Below are 17,210 nucleotides of genomic sequence, written 5' to 3'. Positions count from 1 at the left end.
AAGGCAACGGGTTTTGAGAACAGACTAGTAGTATTGACAAGAGGCTACATCAATAGGTGCAAATTTCGGGTAGGATAGGCTTAGAGTCAGAAGCCTATTCTTCCCAACCATGAAGAAAATATGACTACTAATCCGCTAACCTGAGCAAACCCACATCATTAGTCCACTCTCCACCTCAAACCTTCAGCTTCTCCAAAAATAAAATTTTATTGAAGACAATACAGAAGATCAAATCCATAAATTTTTTTGTATCAAAAATGATTTCGTTTTCTCTAAGTGACATTACGTCTACCCTGTTTTTTTTTTCAATAGTTGAATCTTGAATCCTAATTTTTGTCTAACTAGATTAATTAACATAGTAAAAGACTGAATAAATTAAGGCAATATTTTTAAAAATAAGTGAGTCAAAAAAGTGAAAACAGGCATTGTGTTGTAAATAAATATTCAGAAATAAACTAAAACAAAAAGGGAGAGGAGAGAGACCTATAGATATAAGAAAAGACTTTATTTTCTTCTTCTTCTTGGTGTGTTTTACAATGTAGCATACACTTCCTTTTATAGGCAAGAGTATGTATAATATGTGTAGTATGTGAAAATACATTCACAAAAAAAAATGACTTCTTTACATGCTACAATAGTATATGTAATATGTGAAGTATGTGTAGTATGTGAACATCCACCAATAACTTATTTACAATACTCCCCCTTGGATATGCATGTAAAAAAATTCTTAAGGAAATAAGATGTACATAGCAGTTTGTAATACGTATTGTTTGCTACCTCATTAAAAACCTTGCCAGGAAAACCATTTGGGACAAAACCTAGGCCAAGGAAAAAGAGTGCAACGCGTACTTTAATCCTCCTGATGCAAACATCATTTCATTTCTCGAAGACGACGCATCCCAATCTTGAATACTAGTTTCTCAACTATTGAGGTTGGTAATGCTTTAGTGAACAAGTTTGCCAAATTATCGGCCAAATGAATTTGCTGAGCATCTATTTTACCTTTCTTCTCAAGATCATGAGTGAAAAAGAATTTTGGTGAAATGTATTTTGTTTTGTCTCCTTTAATGTAACCTCCCTTCAGCTGAGCTATACATGCAGCATTATCTTCATACAATGTAGTTGGAATATCCTTATTCAAAGGAAATCCACACATTTGCTGAATATGTTGAGTCGTTGATCTCAACCAAATACACTTCTGGCTCGCTTTATGAATGAGAATGATTTCCGCATTATGTAAAGAAGTTGCAGATAATGTTTACTTCATTGAATGCCATGATATAGCTGTACCACCGTATGTAAATAAATAATCTGTCTGGGATCGAGCCTTATTTGGATCGAACAAGTATCCTACATCTGCATAACCAATCATTTTTGCCTTGGAATCATTTGAATAAGATAATCCCAAGTCAATGATTGCCCGATGATATCTGAGTATATGCTTGACACCATTCCAATGTCTTTTAGTTGGGGAAGAGCTGAATCTTACAAATAAACTTACCGCAAAACTAATATCTGGTCAAGTATTATTGGCAAGATACATTAGTGCCCCGATTGCACTAAGATATGGAGTTCCATCATCAAGAAGTTTTTCATCATTTTCTTGAGGTCGAAATGGATCTTTGTTTATAGCAAGCGATCTTACAACCATTACGGTACTCAGTGGATGTGATTTATCCATGTAAAATCGCTTTAAAAATTTTGCAGTTTATGTTGATTGATGGACAAAAATTCCATTTGTCAAATGCTCAATTTGTAGGCCGAGACAATTTTATTTTTTCCAGATCTTTCATTTCAAAGTCTTTCTTCAAACATTCAATATCTTTTGAAAGCTCTTTAAGGGTGCCAATGATATTCAAGTCATCAACATAAACAACTATTATAGCAAATTCAAATCTAGACCTTCTTATAAAAACACAAGGGCAAATAGGATCATTTTTGTACTCTTCTTTTAGAAAATATTCGCTAAGATGATTATACCACATCCACCCTGATTGTTTCAATCCATATAAGGATTTCTAAAGCTTTATTGAGAAAGTTTCTAGCAAATTTTTATATGCTTTAGGTTCTTTGAATGCCTCTGGAATTTCATAAAAATATTGTTGTCCAATGAGCCATACAAATAGGCTGTGACAACATCCATTAGGCGCATATCAATCTTTTCATGAACTGCCAGATTTATCATATATCTGAAGGTAATTCCATCCACCACAAGAGAATATGTCTCCGCATAGTCAATGCCAGACCTTTGCAAAAAACCTTGTGCCACAAGTCGTGCTTTATATCTTACGACTTCACCTTTTTTATTTCGCTTTCGCATAAAAACCCATTTGTGCCCCACTGGCTTGACACCTTCAGGTTTTTGAACTATGTTACGACCCGAGATCCCATCCCAGTATATCACACGGTGCTTATAACCCCGAAGGACCACAAGCTAACCCTTTACTGATATCTATATCTGTACACTACATAAAATTTAAAATAAATGCGGAAACTAGCCATAAGGTTCAACACATCTATACATACTCAAAACTGAAAACTAAATTCCAATACGTCCATTTGAAAAGTCTCTAACTGTCTGAACTGTGGAGTTGATAGGACAGGTCCCCAACTAACTCCGTCAACTGAAATAAATATAAAAAGAATCTGATGCAATAATAATCAACTGAGATTTCATCCTTGAAAGAAGAGGACCCACTGCTACTGCTGCTGACTGGGTTGAACTGCTAAGGATACTCTGGATCCTGTGCCTCTGAACCTATGGTGCCAAATAAGAATGTACTAAGTATGTAGACGAGGTAAGGCTAAATATAAAGGCTCATGCGTGCACAATATCTAAACTGAACAATCATGAAAATATCGCACGAGAACACATACATGAATGTACAGACCATAAACACAATTATCACAACTAGGTACTGAAACTCGGATACCACTTTACTGCAAAATGAACTCACTATTGGCACTGAGATACTGAATCACTGACTCATCTGATACTGATAACTGAGTATCTGGATGCACTTACATCAAGGACTGAATTTTGAGCTTACTGCTTTCGACTGACAGGATTAGAGATCAACCTTTCTAACGGATGATATTCAGAAACTATTATCAATGATAAAAAAAATGATTATATCAGAATCTTACAACAAGGATACCCAATAGAATGTGAGACTGTGAATCAAGCCTATCTGCCGGCTTATCTCTGAATATGATATCAAACAACTGTATATGTGACCAAGCCTATCTGTCAGGATGGTCCCTGAATCAATGGAACTATCGGAGTTCCTCATAATGATAGATGACTATATCTGACAGTCCTGATTTCTGAAGATTGATACTAAAACTGAAACTGTGGGAAGTAATTACTTAACCGACATGCCCCGACCTACCACAGGTGGGGTCTAACCTATGAGCCCAGCTGGAAGGGCATCAATACCGTGCCACTGTTAAGGACTAACTCTCTGGTCAAGCCTCTCTGACGGGATGACCCTGGCAGAAAGTCAACCTGAGGCAATATAATAGTCAACCTCTCTGACAGTGACAGCCTCTACTGACAGGGACTCCTGTATCCTGCGCTGGCTACGTAGTTCTGGAGTTCAGGGATTGTTACTAATGACTCCAGCCTCTCTCTATCTGACAGGAGGAATCTCCATCCCTTCCCTCGTTCGGTGCTAGTTTCCACTCCCAACTGAAAGACTCTGAACTGAACTTTCAGCTGAACACAAACTGGGCTGAATCTGACACTGATCATATTTCTCAAAGGATTCGACTGAGTTAAGCTGAATTCACATAGTTCCGTATCTGACGGAATACTACTGAATCACGGTATCTGACTGATGATACAAAATTTGAATAGATTACTCGGTCATTACCGAGGCCAGAACTGAACACTAGAATACTAAAAAATCTGAGTTAAGTACAATACTAAGGCTAGATTACTAGCGATACAGAGAATACCGAGATAACAGAGATTTCTGAGATTTCTCAAGTTCTGTAACTATCTGAGGATATCGAGTTTCTGTAGTTCACTGAGTTCTAAGAATCAGGGCTCGACTGGAATTATCGTGAAACTAACATGGGCTCTAGACAACAGCTCTATTGTCGGGTATAAACACCCCAGGACTCGTTAACATAAAAGTAAAACATAATCATTCATTCATCATTTCAAGCATTCATTCATCATTACAATAATTCATGTATCATCACAATCACCAAAATGTCACTTCAAACATTCAAGGATCATCAACATCGGTTCACCATCATGTACTAGCCTAGGGTAGACATGCTATTAGATTATACCTCATTCAACAAGGACTTATATCAAGTAATTCTTACCTATATCAATCTTGCTGTATATAGGGATATCACGTAATTTAGGGAAACTTCACACTATCATGTCCTAACTTACTTGCTAACCACTTGGCATATATGGGAAGCTTGTCATATATCAAAGAGTACTTACTTGGGGAAATTTACCACTATATTGTCTCAACTTACTCACGGCGGTCTTTCAACAACCATAAGACATGTACGGTTTACCACCTATTTTGGGATTTCTTACTATTGTGGAGTAATTCGCTCACTTGGTCATTTCACAATACACATAGTTCTCAAAGTCTTATCCATGAAAGGGGGTGTATATAACAATATGTCATCCATCCATCCATCCATCTAGTCTTACTATTTAACTACAATACTTGATTTCTAGTCTCTTAGACATTTCATCGGACACCTTACATTCACAACTTAGGCATAGGTGTATTCATCGACATACTCACCCTAATCAACCAATTTTACATGTTTCCAACTCACATAATCTCATAGATTCATACAAACCATGTAAATATTCCATCTTAGAAATCATTCAACATCAACAACAAGAACACAATCTATTTACCACATAAATACCACCTACTAGGGCCAAGGCTTGATAATCTTGTAAACAAATATGAATCACAGCTCAACCATAGTAAAAACATCAATTTCAACTCACAAGAATCATTAAAATTCATAAACATAAATTCTTTAAGATTTAGAAAAGGATACTTGAGCTTCTTGGATGAAAAGGACCCAAGAATCAACATCTACATACCTTGTGGAAACTCTTTTCTTGAAAGCCTTCGAAAGACTTCTTGGTTTCTCTTGATTCTCTCTTGATCTCTCTGAATTTGTGGAAGAAGGAGAGAGGATTTTGGAATTTGGAAATCCTAGTTTTTGGGTGGAAGAAGAGAAAATGAGGGCTGAAAGCCTTTACCTGGGTATATATAGAGGGTGGGGATAAGGTGAAAAGACCAAAAAGCCCTTGGAGATTTTAAACTGAAAAATCCCAATTTTTGGCCCTGGCGCGATGCGCCGGGATCGCGGTCCTTCACTGGATTTGGACAATTGGAAAATTGCTCAGTGGCGCAACGCGGTGGAGATCATTTTGGCAACTTATTGCGAACTGGAACTTCACCGCAATGCGGAGAAATCGCGGAGGTCCACTGGAATCTGACGACTCCCATTTTGGCTAGCTCCGCGATGCACCAGAATGCTAGGTGACACACTGTCTTACTAAAATGGGTCTAACTCTTCACCCGAGTGTCCGATTTGGGTGAATTTGGTATCGATGGAGAGCTTATTCAATGATCTACATGACAAAAGGTAGAAATTAGGAAAATTCCACACGATTCAAAGTATTTCATACTTGGGAAGATATTCCTGAAATATTTTAACTCGGATTTTTTGCTTTACTAAATACGCTCTAAGGCTCAGACTGAAAGAGAATTTTGCGGGGTATTACAAACTATTGGTCCAAAAACTTCACGTTTTTCAAGTGAAGTCAATTCCACTTGAATTGCATCCTTCCATTTTGGCCAATCATTTCTCTGTCTACATTCATTAACAGATTTTGATTCCAAATCCTCATCTTGTTGCATTATTTCAGTAGCAACATTGTAAGCAAAAATATTGCCAACCACAATATTATTTCGATTCCACCTATTTTTCGTCGAGACATAACTTAATGAGATTTCTTTATTCTCATTAGTTTCAGGTATTTTAACCTCCTCAGTGGTCTTATCATTTGTTAGATCTTGAGGCTCTTTTTGAACGATTGTCATTATATCGTGATCATTCTGATCATTTATTTCTTTTTTTTTTTGAGGATTTTTATCCTTGGAACCAATCGGTTTACCATGTTTCAAACGTGCCTTAGACTCATTTACATTGACCAGTTGTCCTATCGGGACATCAGCTCGAACTGGAGCATTCGCAGCTGGAATATAAGATTTAGTAACCCTTGGAAGGTTAGTAAATGCATCTGGTAGTTGATTTGCAACCTTTTGCAAGTAAATCATCTTTTGAACCTCTTGCTCACATTGATTTATCCGAGGATCCAAATGAGATAGTGATAATGCATTCCAATCTATCTCATATTTCAGCTGCTTATGTTCTCCCCCTAATGTTGGTTATACTGATTCATCAAAATGACAATCAACAAATCTTATCGTAAACAAATCTCCTATCATAGGTTTCAAATATTTTATAATGGAAGGAGATTCATACCCAATATCTATTCTCAACTTTCTTTGGGGTCCCATCTTTGTGTGTTGTGGTGTAGCAATTGGAACATATACCGCATATCCAAAAATTTTAAGATGGGAGATATTTGGTTCTTGACCAAAAACCAACTGTAATGGGGAGAATTATGATAACTGGTTGGCCTTATGTGCACAAGTGTTGTTGCATGCAAAATAGCATGCCCCATGTTAAAATAGAAAGTTTTGTCCTCATTAACATCAGTCTAGCTATCAACTGCAGACGTTTGATCAATGATTCTGCTAGACCATTTTGAGTGTGAATATGAGCAACCGGATGTTCAACTTTTATTTCAGTTGACTTACAATAATCATTAAAGGACTGAGATGTAAACTCACCAGCATTATCAAGACGAATAGTCTTTATTGCATAATTTGGAAATTGTGCTCTTAACCTTATTATTTGAGCCAACAATCTCGCAAAAGCCATATTGCGAGTTGATAATAAGCACACATGTGACCATCTTGTAGATGATCTATCAAGACCATATAATATTTGAAAGGTCCACACGAAGGGTGAATTGGTCCACATAAATCACCCTGTATACGTTCCAGAAATGTAGGGAATTCAATCCCAACCTTAGCTACAGATGGTCTAATAATCAACTTTCCTTGAGAACAAAAAGCACAAGAGTATTCCTTTGATTGAAGAATATTTTGATTCTTCAAAGTGTGCCCATGTGAATTTTCAATAATTTTGTGCACCATATTAAAATCGGGATGGCCCAACTGGTCATGCCAAATGATAAAATCATTACAATCTGTAAATCTTTTATTCACTATGGTATGTGATTCAACCATACAAATACTTGTATAATACAATCCAAAAGAAAGTGCAGGTAATTTTTCATACACAAATTTTTCTCCATGTTTTATTGTAGTAATATAAAGATATTCAATCTTTCCTTCATTTGCAGTCTCAATGTGATAGTCATTTTGACGAATAACCTTGAAACTTAACAAGTTTCTTTGAGACTTACTACAATATAATGCATTATCAATGGCCATATTGTTCCCCCGGGTAGTAGTAAGGTCGCTCTTCCAAAGCACTCAATTAACTTTGTACTACCAGATATTGTATTAACATTGGCCATTTTCATAATTAAATTAGAGAAATATTTCTTTTCTCTTAGTATAGTGTGAGTTGTAGCACTATCAAGAAGACACATATCTCCATTACTCATCTTGGATCCAGTTGAAGATTGGAGAAATTTAGTATCTTCAAAAAATAAAGTTACATGATAAGAAATGTGAAATCTCACAATTTTACAATAAAACTTAAATACTTAAATTTTTTTTTGAAATATAAAAACAACATAATGAAAAAAATGCTAAAAACAACATGATAAAAGAACATTATTTTTCCCCAATAACTTGATCAAGATTTAATTTTGTACTCCAAAGAAGTCTTCAACTTCCAAATGAGTTATATCATCAAGGCTATCAAAATCATCATCTTTCAAGACCAAGTTTGCCTCAACATTGTCATCATATTTTTGTGAAGGTCCTGCCTCATCATCATTTTTTAAAGTCAAATATGACTCCATTCGGGCATTAGAAGAGGTCCCACCTTCATTTTTCTTTCTTTTGCAAGATTCTTGATAAAGCCCAGCAGAATGCTTAGGCGCTCGACATTCATTCTTACAGTGGCCTTTCATGCCACAACGATGACAATTACCTCTTGAAGGATTGTTTTGGGGACCCATTTGGTTCTCCCTTCTTTGGTTACCACCACGACGATTATTATATTGTCCCCTGCCATTGCCACGTTCACGCATATTATTATGACCCCGATCTTGCCATTTTTCAGGCTGGTCATGTACTTGTACCCCATTTGCTTCCGGTAGTGGAGCAGCTCCAGTGGGACGAGCTTCATGATTTTTCATCAAAAGGGCATTATGTTGCTCAACCACTAGAAGGCATGAGATCAATTCAGAATACTTCTGAAAGTCCTTTTCACGGTATTGCTGCTGCAATATCATATTTGAGGCATAAAAAATAGTTAGTGTTTTTTTTCCATCATGTCCTCATCATTTATAGTTTCCCCACATAATTTCAATTGGGAAACAATCCTGAATACTGCAGAATTATATTCAACAACGGTTTTAAAGTCTTGAAATCGTAAATTCATCCACTCATAACGAGCTCTAGGTAGTATCGTGGCCTTTAGGTGGTCATACCTTCCCTTCAAATCAGTCCACAATTCAAGTGGATCTTTCACTGTAAGGTATTCAACCTTCAGTCCTTCATTCAGATGATGACGAAGGAAAATCATAGCATTGGCCTTGTCCTTACTCGACGCTGCATTATCCGAGGTAATAGTAGCTTTAAGAACCTTAGCAACTAGGTGAATTTCAGCGTCGAGAACCCATGACAAGTAATTTTTTTCAGAGATGACAAGTGCCACAAACTCAAGCTTCGACAAGTTTTGACATGATGAAAACTATCATAAAAATAATGAAGTTAGATAACAATACAATAACATAAAAATATTTTTTTGTTGGTAACTTTAACGTTAAAATCAAAACTTTCATAAAAGAAAAATAACAGACTACAATATTCAAGACAAGTGATCTCGGTATTGATTCGCTGATGTTGTAAATAGAGACCAATCGTGAGGATGCACGTCCAAGCATTGGCACAACTAAATGAAACTACAGATTCAAGAATGACACAACTAAATGAAAAAGGAGTGCATTGTCCATGCAACATGAAGCTACTCTGAAGTCTCCGCTACTTTTTCTCACCAGCCTTCTTCTTAAGTGACCCACTTAGTGCTGCTTTTGCTTTCGTCCACTCTTTCATTGAAGCAGCACTCCTCATGAAAGAACAAGTTTCGCTGTAGTTAGTATCTCCTACAAATGTTTGTTTTGGTGCAGATTGGTGTTCCTTTTTGGGAGTTGGAGCATTGGCTTCATACTTCATATTTCCTTTCTGCGGATAATTGTCCAACATTGGAAGTTCTTTACTGAAATGAGCATTATTCTGCTCCTCTACTATGACAACACTCCCATTGCAAGTTCCAAGGGCACTAAGGGGATCAGCTTTGGTTCCTTCGTGAGATGTAGAAACATCTTGGGAATCACTTTGATCTTTGCTGTTAGATTTTTGTGCTTTTCCAGTCTCTCCCATCACTGGCAAATCTCGTTTTGGAAGACTTGGACCAGGAAAAATTTGCGAAATGCTGAACGAACTTCTCGTGGCATCACTAACCAATTCTATCCATGAGGATTTTTGTCGCCACGCAGCACCTCTGATGCCATCAAAATTGTCAGTTGGATCTTCAACAATTTTATCCAGCTCTTCACGCTGATTTGATACTTTCTCATCTTCTGATATTTCATCTTCAGATACAACTTTATCAAGCTCTTCATGCTGATCTGATACTTCCTCATAGTTAGATACGTCATCTTCAGATTCAACTTTATCCAGCTCTTCATGCTGATCTGATACTTTCTCATCTTTAGATACTTCATCTTCAGATTCAACTTTATCCAACTCTTCATGCTGATCTAATACTTTCTCGTCGTTTGATACTTCATCTTCTTTGCCAGAGAAGTTGGACTCACTAACACAATCAGAGCCAGACTGCATCTCTTTACCAGGAATAGCACTAGGCAAAATATCCAATACACTGAATGTAGCACCACTACTCGCACTAACAAGATCTTTCCATGGAGACTTCTTTGGGACTTTGGCACTTCTCTTTGATGATTGACTGCCTAGTTTGAATTCTGTAGGACACACATCTGTTCTATCACATATAAGAGCGTCCAAACTCTGCTTTGCTTCAGGTTTAGATATCGAAGTATGTGCCTCATCATCTTCATCCTCTGAAGGTGCTTTTCGCTTTCTGTTTGAGGACATCTTCCTTCCTAGCTTTTGTTTATCTGTAGCAACTAGTGATTTCCAGGATGACGAATTCTGCGCACACGGCACACACAAAAAGGAACAAGAAAACTAAGATACTAATACCTTGTTAAGAAGACAAGCGTAAAGCAAAGTAGCACCTAACAGAATATGAACCTGAATAGCTGTGATTGCTTCCTGGGTTGGATCTTTGAACATAGTGGTTTTATCATTTTTACCGGCCACCACATTGATGATTAGGTTATCATCATCGCCATCCATTTCTTGGTCGACAAAATCCTCATTAACCTGAGCAGCTGTAATTGCTTCCTGGACTAGATCTTTTACCATAGTGGTTCTATCATTTGCACCAGCCACCACATTGAGAATGAGGTTATCATCATCTCCCATTTCATGGTTGACGAGATTCTTGTCATTCTGCAAACGATCAACTGTAACATTTGAGCTTCGAACTTCCTTAGTTGATTCAAAATCCCTAGGAGCTTGCTCAGAGTAGTTCTCCCTCTCAAAGATTCTGTTCAACACTGAATTCATAATGTTCAGCTCTTTCTCATCCATTCCACCATCCTTAGAGTCATAATTACTAAGTGATTCTGGTTTGGCAGCATACGGAGGACCAGAGTGCTCTTCACAATCACAAAAATGGATAGGTAAAGAAGGAACTTCCACTCGCTGAAAACTGTATTTGTGTTTGCCAGTTCCTCTAAGAGACACTGATTTTATCTGCACAAAGATTCCAGAAGCATGATTCTTGACATAATAAAAAGAAGTTTCCAGAAGCTTACCAGTTCCTCCAAATAAGATACCATACAAATCTAAACCATGCAGTCACCCTTCCCACCATACATAATCCAAGAATAATTGTATCCAGGGAAGCTTGCCATAACCAAGCACAGGGAAATAAGGCTTTACCTTTCCTAACTTTGGGAAGTAAATCCGAATCTGCGCTTCATCCAACTTGGAGCCGTTTTTTGATAACCCATCCAACTTGGAGCCTTTCTTCTGACTTTTCAGGGAGTTCGTCATTTCAGCTGCAGTAACGGGAAGATGGGTTGAAGAAGTGGCAAGTGCAGCATCTTCTTCCCACTCACGTTTCAGACGAAGAAAAAAATGTTCCTTTGCCTTTTCTAGTCTTAGTCTCCCACCTTTCCACATGCATCCGTTATACTGCAGATCAGGTTGGATTAGCACCACTAAGCATCAAGGTAATGCAATTGTTAAGAGTGTTTGTTATTACATAAATTACAAATATGGGAACCCTTATACAATAGCCAATAGTAGGCACTAGAAAGAAGAAAGATTTATGTTTGGACAAAGAAAATATAGTTCAATATAGGTGAAGTCAAGCAAAAGCAAATCATGTCTATTCAGCTTTAAACATCTCAATGAATACCCAACAGCTGCATCAGAATAGGTGAATGATCTCTACGCATTTTTTCGGTTGAACACACCATTTCTTGGATCATTTTACAATATTGGATGGACAAAAAAGTAAATGACAGGTGATAGCTGTGAGTGCATACAGGTAGGGGCATTAGCTAGTCATAAAAAGTGAAAAAGAAAAGTGTATGGTATGCCGCTGATTAAAACTGAGGAGCAATGCAACAGATGCAGAAATATCTACATCCTTAAAGAAACAATTTTTCAACATTACAGACAGCTAAACACACTAAAATAGGAATATATTTGAAACAAAAACCTTACTTTTTCCTATCATTATAAAAAATAAGTTAGCTCTTCAATTTTTTTTTGAAAAAATCAGGTTACTTCTCCAATCATCGAGCCTACTTATCTTCAAAAAAAAAAAAAAAATCTACGCATCTTCTACAAACTAAAGTATGCAATTGACAACGCGAGACCTTTACATCTTGAATAAGTGAATTAGCTTAACTCGCTACGTTCTTTTTCTTGTATTTTTACTGTACTGATCCTCAGTAAATAGCAACAGAAAATGGGAAGTTAATGCACGTAAACAAGTTCTTCAATCATCAAGTACACTATCGCCTTCCTACACTAATCATTAAAACATCAGTGATCTTTGGCGCGCTACATTTCCAAATATTGGAGATCACCATGGAGGATACTGCTGCAGTGAAGGAGATTCAGCCTTCAGTAAGCAAGCCAAAAGTACCAATGTGACTGTCAAAGTACATATTTTTGACTTGTTCTTAGGCTACAGTTGACGGGCTTCCTGAGACCATTTCAGTCTACCGATTCAAACATTCTCATTCAATGTCAATGCTACCTTCTTTGAATCCGTAACTGAATGGGAGTCCTGAGTGGAAGGGATCTCACTCATACCAAACAAAGACCTTTTCTAGGGTGTATTCGAATTGGCCTTTGTTAAGTAGCCTTATAAGCTAAAAGCTAAAAGCCATAAATAGGGATTACCCAACTTTTGGCTTTTAGCTTATTTTTGTACTTCTTTAGCCTAACAAAAGCACTTCTTCTCTCTCCCAAACACCTCCAAAAATAAAAAAGAGCTTAAAAGCCAAAAGCTACTTATAACCCAATCCAAATATCCTCTACAAGGAAAGCAAGACCCTGCTGTTCCCAGTGGATCATACGCTTGGGGACGGCGACAAGGGCATGCCATTTTGATTAAATTCCTAGTCCCGAATGTGGAAAGTTAAGTGTACCAGTTCACTAAGAAGATAACATAAAAAGAATCAAACTTAAATAAAAAGGATAGAACCTCCTACTCATTATTCAGAGGTGAATCACAAAATACCTTAGTTGTGGTATCTTATGATGTGCCAAATATTATTCTATAACTATACCTGGGATTCTGATGGTGCATTGTAACATCTCAAGTTGGTTCATCCAATCAACCCCGCCTTTAAAGTCACGACAAATGTCAAAGAAAAGTCAAAAAGAAATGAATAGCTTCAATTACCAAAATGTCACTACTAGAGTGGATTTTAAAAGGAAAGACTTCGTCCACTTCCTGCAAATTGATTAAGTTATCCTAATACTAGAGACATTTTGACAGAATGTGATACTAATGGTAAGTTACAAGGACGAACAGATGGCTACCTAAGGGAAGAGTGTAATGAATACGTAACGAGATGCTGCACTCAGTGACAAGAGTTGGGCTGCTTGCTTCAGAAAAGCTCTAAAATATACTAGCATTGGAGGCAAACCCTTGAATCTAAGGGGTTTAGGTTGAGTAGGTCCAAGACGGAGTATATGGAGTGCAAGTTTAGTGACTTGAGCCAGGAGGACGATATGGTGGTGAGGTTGGATTACCAGGATGTTTGTAAGAGGGATAGTTTTAAGTATCTTGGGTCTATGATTCAGGAGAATGGCGAGATTGATGAAGATGTCTCTAACCGTATTGGAGCTGGTTGGATGAAGTGGAGGCTCGCCTCGGGAGTGTTGTGTGATAAGAAGATGCCACTTAAGCTTAAAGGCAAATTCTATAGAGTGGCAGTCCGTCCAACCATGCTATATGAAGCAGAGTGTTGGCCAGTCAAGAACTCCCACATTCAAAGGGTGAAGGTGGCGGAAATGAAAATGTTGTGTTGGATGTGTGGACTTACTAGAAGGGATAAAGTTAGGAATGAGACTGTTCGAGAGAAGGTGGGAGTGGCTTCGGTGGAGGACGAGATGTGGGAAGGAAGGTTGAGATGGTTTGGGCATGTGATGAGGAGGGTCCTAGTTCGTAGGTGTGAGAGGCTTGCGTTGGATGGCTTCAAGAGGAGGAGAGGTAGGCCGAAGAAGTACTGGAGGGAAGTGATTAGACATTACATGGAGCAGCTTCAGCTTACTGAGGACATGACCCTAGATAGGAAGGTGTGGAGGTCGCGGCTAAGGGTAGAAGGCTAGGTTGTGTGCGTAGGTTGTACCAAGTAGTGAGAAGAGCTCATGTATACCCGGGTTAGTAATCCTAGGACTGTGTCCATAGGTAGGAGCCCCTAGTCAGGAGGGTCTGGGTGTGGCGGGTGTCTCTGGTCTGTGTGTGTATGTTACTGCTAGGTGGGGGTCGTATTCCAGATGTCCTATGGCTTACCTCTTATCTCATATTGCACTTATCTACCTTATTTTCGTATTGCTCTAATTTCTATTTTATTATGTCTTATTCCTTTTATGTTAGGCCATCCATCATGCTTCATGTTTCATTACGCTCCTATTTACTATTCTCTATCTTGAGTCGGGGGTCTATCGGAAACAGTCTCTCTACTTCTTTGGAGGTAGCGGTATGGACTGCCTACATTTTACCCTCCCCAGACCCCACTTTTGTGGGAATATACTGGGTTTTTGTTGTTGTTGTTGTTGTTTCCCTCTAATAAATATGCCTATGTCATTCTTTCACCCTAATTTCTAAACATTGCTAATAAGTTAGGAGTCTTTATCATGGTTCTTAATCTCCTTCTCCAACTAAGGTGCCCGGCTACCAATTTATACATGTTATTCATATTTTATCCTAGCCGTGGAAACAACCTCAGAAGAAATGTCGGGTAAGACTGCATACAATAGATTATGTGGTCCTGCCCTTCCCCAGACCCGCACATAGTGTGAGCTTAGAGCAGTGGGCTGCCCTTTTATTCTATACTAGAAACGTCACAGTATTTGCACCAACTCTTGTATCTATGCAATGAAAACAGGCAATTTACAGCTAAAAAAGGCAATTACAGCAAACGAAGTATGAAGACTCAAAGTGAAATTTATACTGTGCTGAAAAGCTTGGGTAGCGATTTATCTGAAGAAGGAAGTAAATCCAAGTAAGCAAAGCTGCGGTCTTTGGTACGAACGATGTCCATCGATTCAACTTTCCCGAGTTGTGGTGTTGAGAATGTCTTCTTCAAATCATCAGCTGTCACAACTTCGCCTAAGCCGCCAACATATATCCTTACACTTCTCGTCCTTGATGCATCGCCTCCATCTCCCGCCGCCAACTCTGCCGGTGCCGCCATGTCGCCCCTGCTCTGAAACCTAATACGCCTTGTTGAGGAAAAACAAAGTCTAAATTACACTTTTGACACTAAAGTTTGTTAGGAAAATGAAAACAAACGTCCCTTATTTTGGGAATTGGTCTTAAACGATCCTTTGGGATATGCAGATGGACAATTTTGGCAGGCGTGCCGTTTCGGTTTGGGATCATGAATTCACGAGAAAATTGAGTCTAAGGTAACAAATAAGTGCTGAAATTAATATTGCTGATAAATTTGATCAATTTAAGTCAAATTTGTTATTAATTAGTAATTAGGATAAAGCGAGGTTAAAATATACTTTTTAAAAATATAAAATAGGAACACAAAAATAAACATGGGTCATTGTATATTTTTTCAGAATTACTTCTTCAAAATTCTTTCTCTCACTTCTCACGATATATCTCAATCTCTCAAGTTCTCTCTCGGTTCTCTTCTCTCACAACACCACTGTCCTCATCTCTGTATTCTTGTGTTGTTATCACCATCTCCATTACTATCTTTGAACTTAGATCTCCAAGGTAAAATTATTTTCTTTACTCTCAATATGGTGGGTTTCATTCATTTATAAGAATGTGTTGATTTTGAAAAAAATAGGTTTAGATTTTTGAGATTTGTGGTATCCTCTTTTGGTTTTTTTTTTTTTTTGAAATGGTTAATCAAGATTATATTGAAAGTTTAATAAAGATCCCTCCTTTGAGTTTGTTTAAAATCTTTAATTTTTCACTCCAATTAACTTGAAAATAACCTAAATTCTTAGATTTGTTGAATATCTTATTCAATTGATAAAAAGATGAAATTTTTAGCTGTAACATTATTATAAAAGTGTAATGTTTACCTAAGTTTTGAGTTGGGTGAGTTCAAGAAGAATCAATCCAACTAACAAAAAAACTTATTCTTTAACTGTAATTTTGCTAGTTGAAATGTAATAACGTCTAAATTTTGAGTTGGAAATTGAAGAACTTGTTTAAGTAGCAGAAAGATTGAAGGATTTTTAAGTCTAGTCTAAAGTGTATTTCCCAATTAACAGTATCTTTTAGTATTATCCTTATCATTTACTGCAGATTTACTTTAATTATTCATGTTAACTATTTTTTTGTTGTTGTTGGTTACAATAGTCAATGATTTCTATTTTATTTCATGTGGTGTAGATTCAATGGCTTCAAGAAAAAGAAGAGAAACAATTGTCATTACTACTAAAAATACAAGGAGGCGAATTAGTAAACGGAGACAAATAGAAGAAGAAAAAGAAGAAAGCACAAGATTGAAGCAGTCTATAGGAGAAGATGGAAGTACAAGGTTAGAGAAGTCTATAGAAGAAGAGGGAAGCAGAAAGTTGGAGAATTTTACGGAAGAAAAAGATGAATAAATAGGTGGAGCAGATGCTTCTTTCACTAAAGCAGATGCCTCAAATGATACATCCAAAAGTAATGAAAATGCAGAAGGTGAAAATAGAGTATTCGAGGATGAACAGAGAATGAAACACCGGCACGATACACCTTTCTTGGAGCAGGAGACATCTCATACTATCGAATCCTCTCCATCCAGTCTTTCACCCGACACCTCACTTGTCAAGCCTACTAGGTATTCGGATTACAGCTTTGAGACACTGATTAAAAGGTATCCAAGTTTGATGAGCTCTGTTAATGTTAAGTCTGGGTTAGATAAGTCTTTTTCTCAGTTTAGAAAGATTTTAGAAGATCAAAAATTGACGAAATTCTTTAAATCTTCAATTTTGGGGAAGTACTTAAACCTTCCTAATAATATCAATATAATATTTCAAATGATTTTAGTTTACCAACTTCTTCAACATAAAATTATAAGT

The 17,210-nt window shown here is 37.2% G+C and overlaps 2 protein-coding genes across 3 annotated transcripts; both read right to left on the bottom strand.

Moving 5' to 3' along the window:
- Nucleotides 1-7,969: 7,969 nt before the first annotated feature.
- Nucleotides 7,970-9,220, bottom strand: LOC107876565. Its single transcript, XM_047394019.1, has 3 exons — nucleotides 9,140-9,220; nucleotides 8,665-9,027; nucleotides 7,970-8,554 (listed from the first exon to the last, which is right to left on the bottom strand). The coding sequence occupies exons 1-3, from the start codon at nucleotides 9,218-9,220 to the stop codon at nucleotides 7,970-7,972; spliced, it is 1,029 nt and encodes a 342-aa protein (XP_047249975.1).
- LOC107877970 (protein REPRESSOR OF SILENCING 3) lies at nucleotides 9,093-15,832 on the bottom strand. Of its 2 annotated transcripts, none has more exons than XM_016724804.2 (4): nucleotides 15,128-15,832; nucleotides 11,367-11,621; nucleotides 10,611-11,177; nucleotides 9,093-10,508 (listed from the first exon to the last, which is right to left on the bottom strand). In XM_016724804.2, the coding sequence occupies exons 1-4, from the start codon at nucleotides 15,368-15,370 to the stop codon at nucleotides 9,318-9,320; spliced, it is 2,256 nt and encodes a 751-aa protein (XP_016580290.1). In that variant the 5' UTR covers nucleotides 15,371-15,832; the 3' UTR covers nucleotides 9,093-9,317. The 2 variants fall into 2 exon arrangements, with proteins under 2 accessions (XP_016580290.1, XP_016580291.1); XM_016724805.2 differs by having other exon boundaries at nucleotides 15,209-15,604.
- Nucleotides 15,833-17,210: the final 1,378 nt, after the last annotated feature.

The sequence above is a fragment of the Capsicum annuum genome, chromosome 7 (genome assembly GCF_002878395.1).
Source record: "Capsicum annuum cultivar UCD-10X-F1 chromosome 7, UCD10Xv1.1, whole genome shotgun sequence".
Classification (NCBI taxonomy): domain Eukaryota; kingdom Viridiplantae; phylum Streptophyta; class Magnoliopsida; order Solanales; family Solanaceae; genus Capsicum; species Capsicum annuum.
This window is presented reverse-complemented; position numbering and strand designations above follow the sequence as displayed.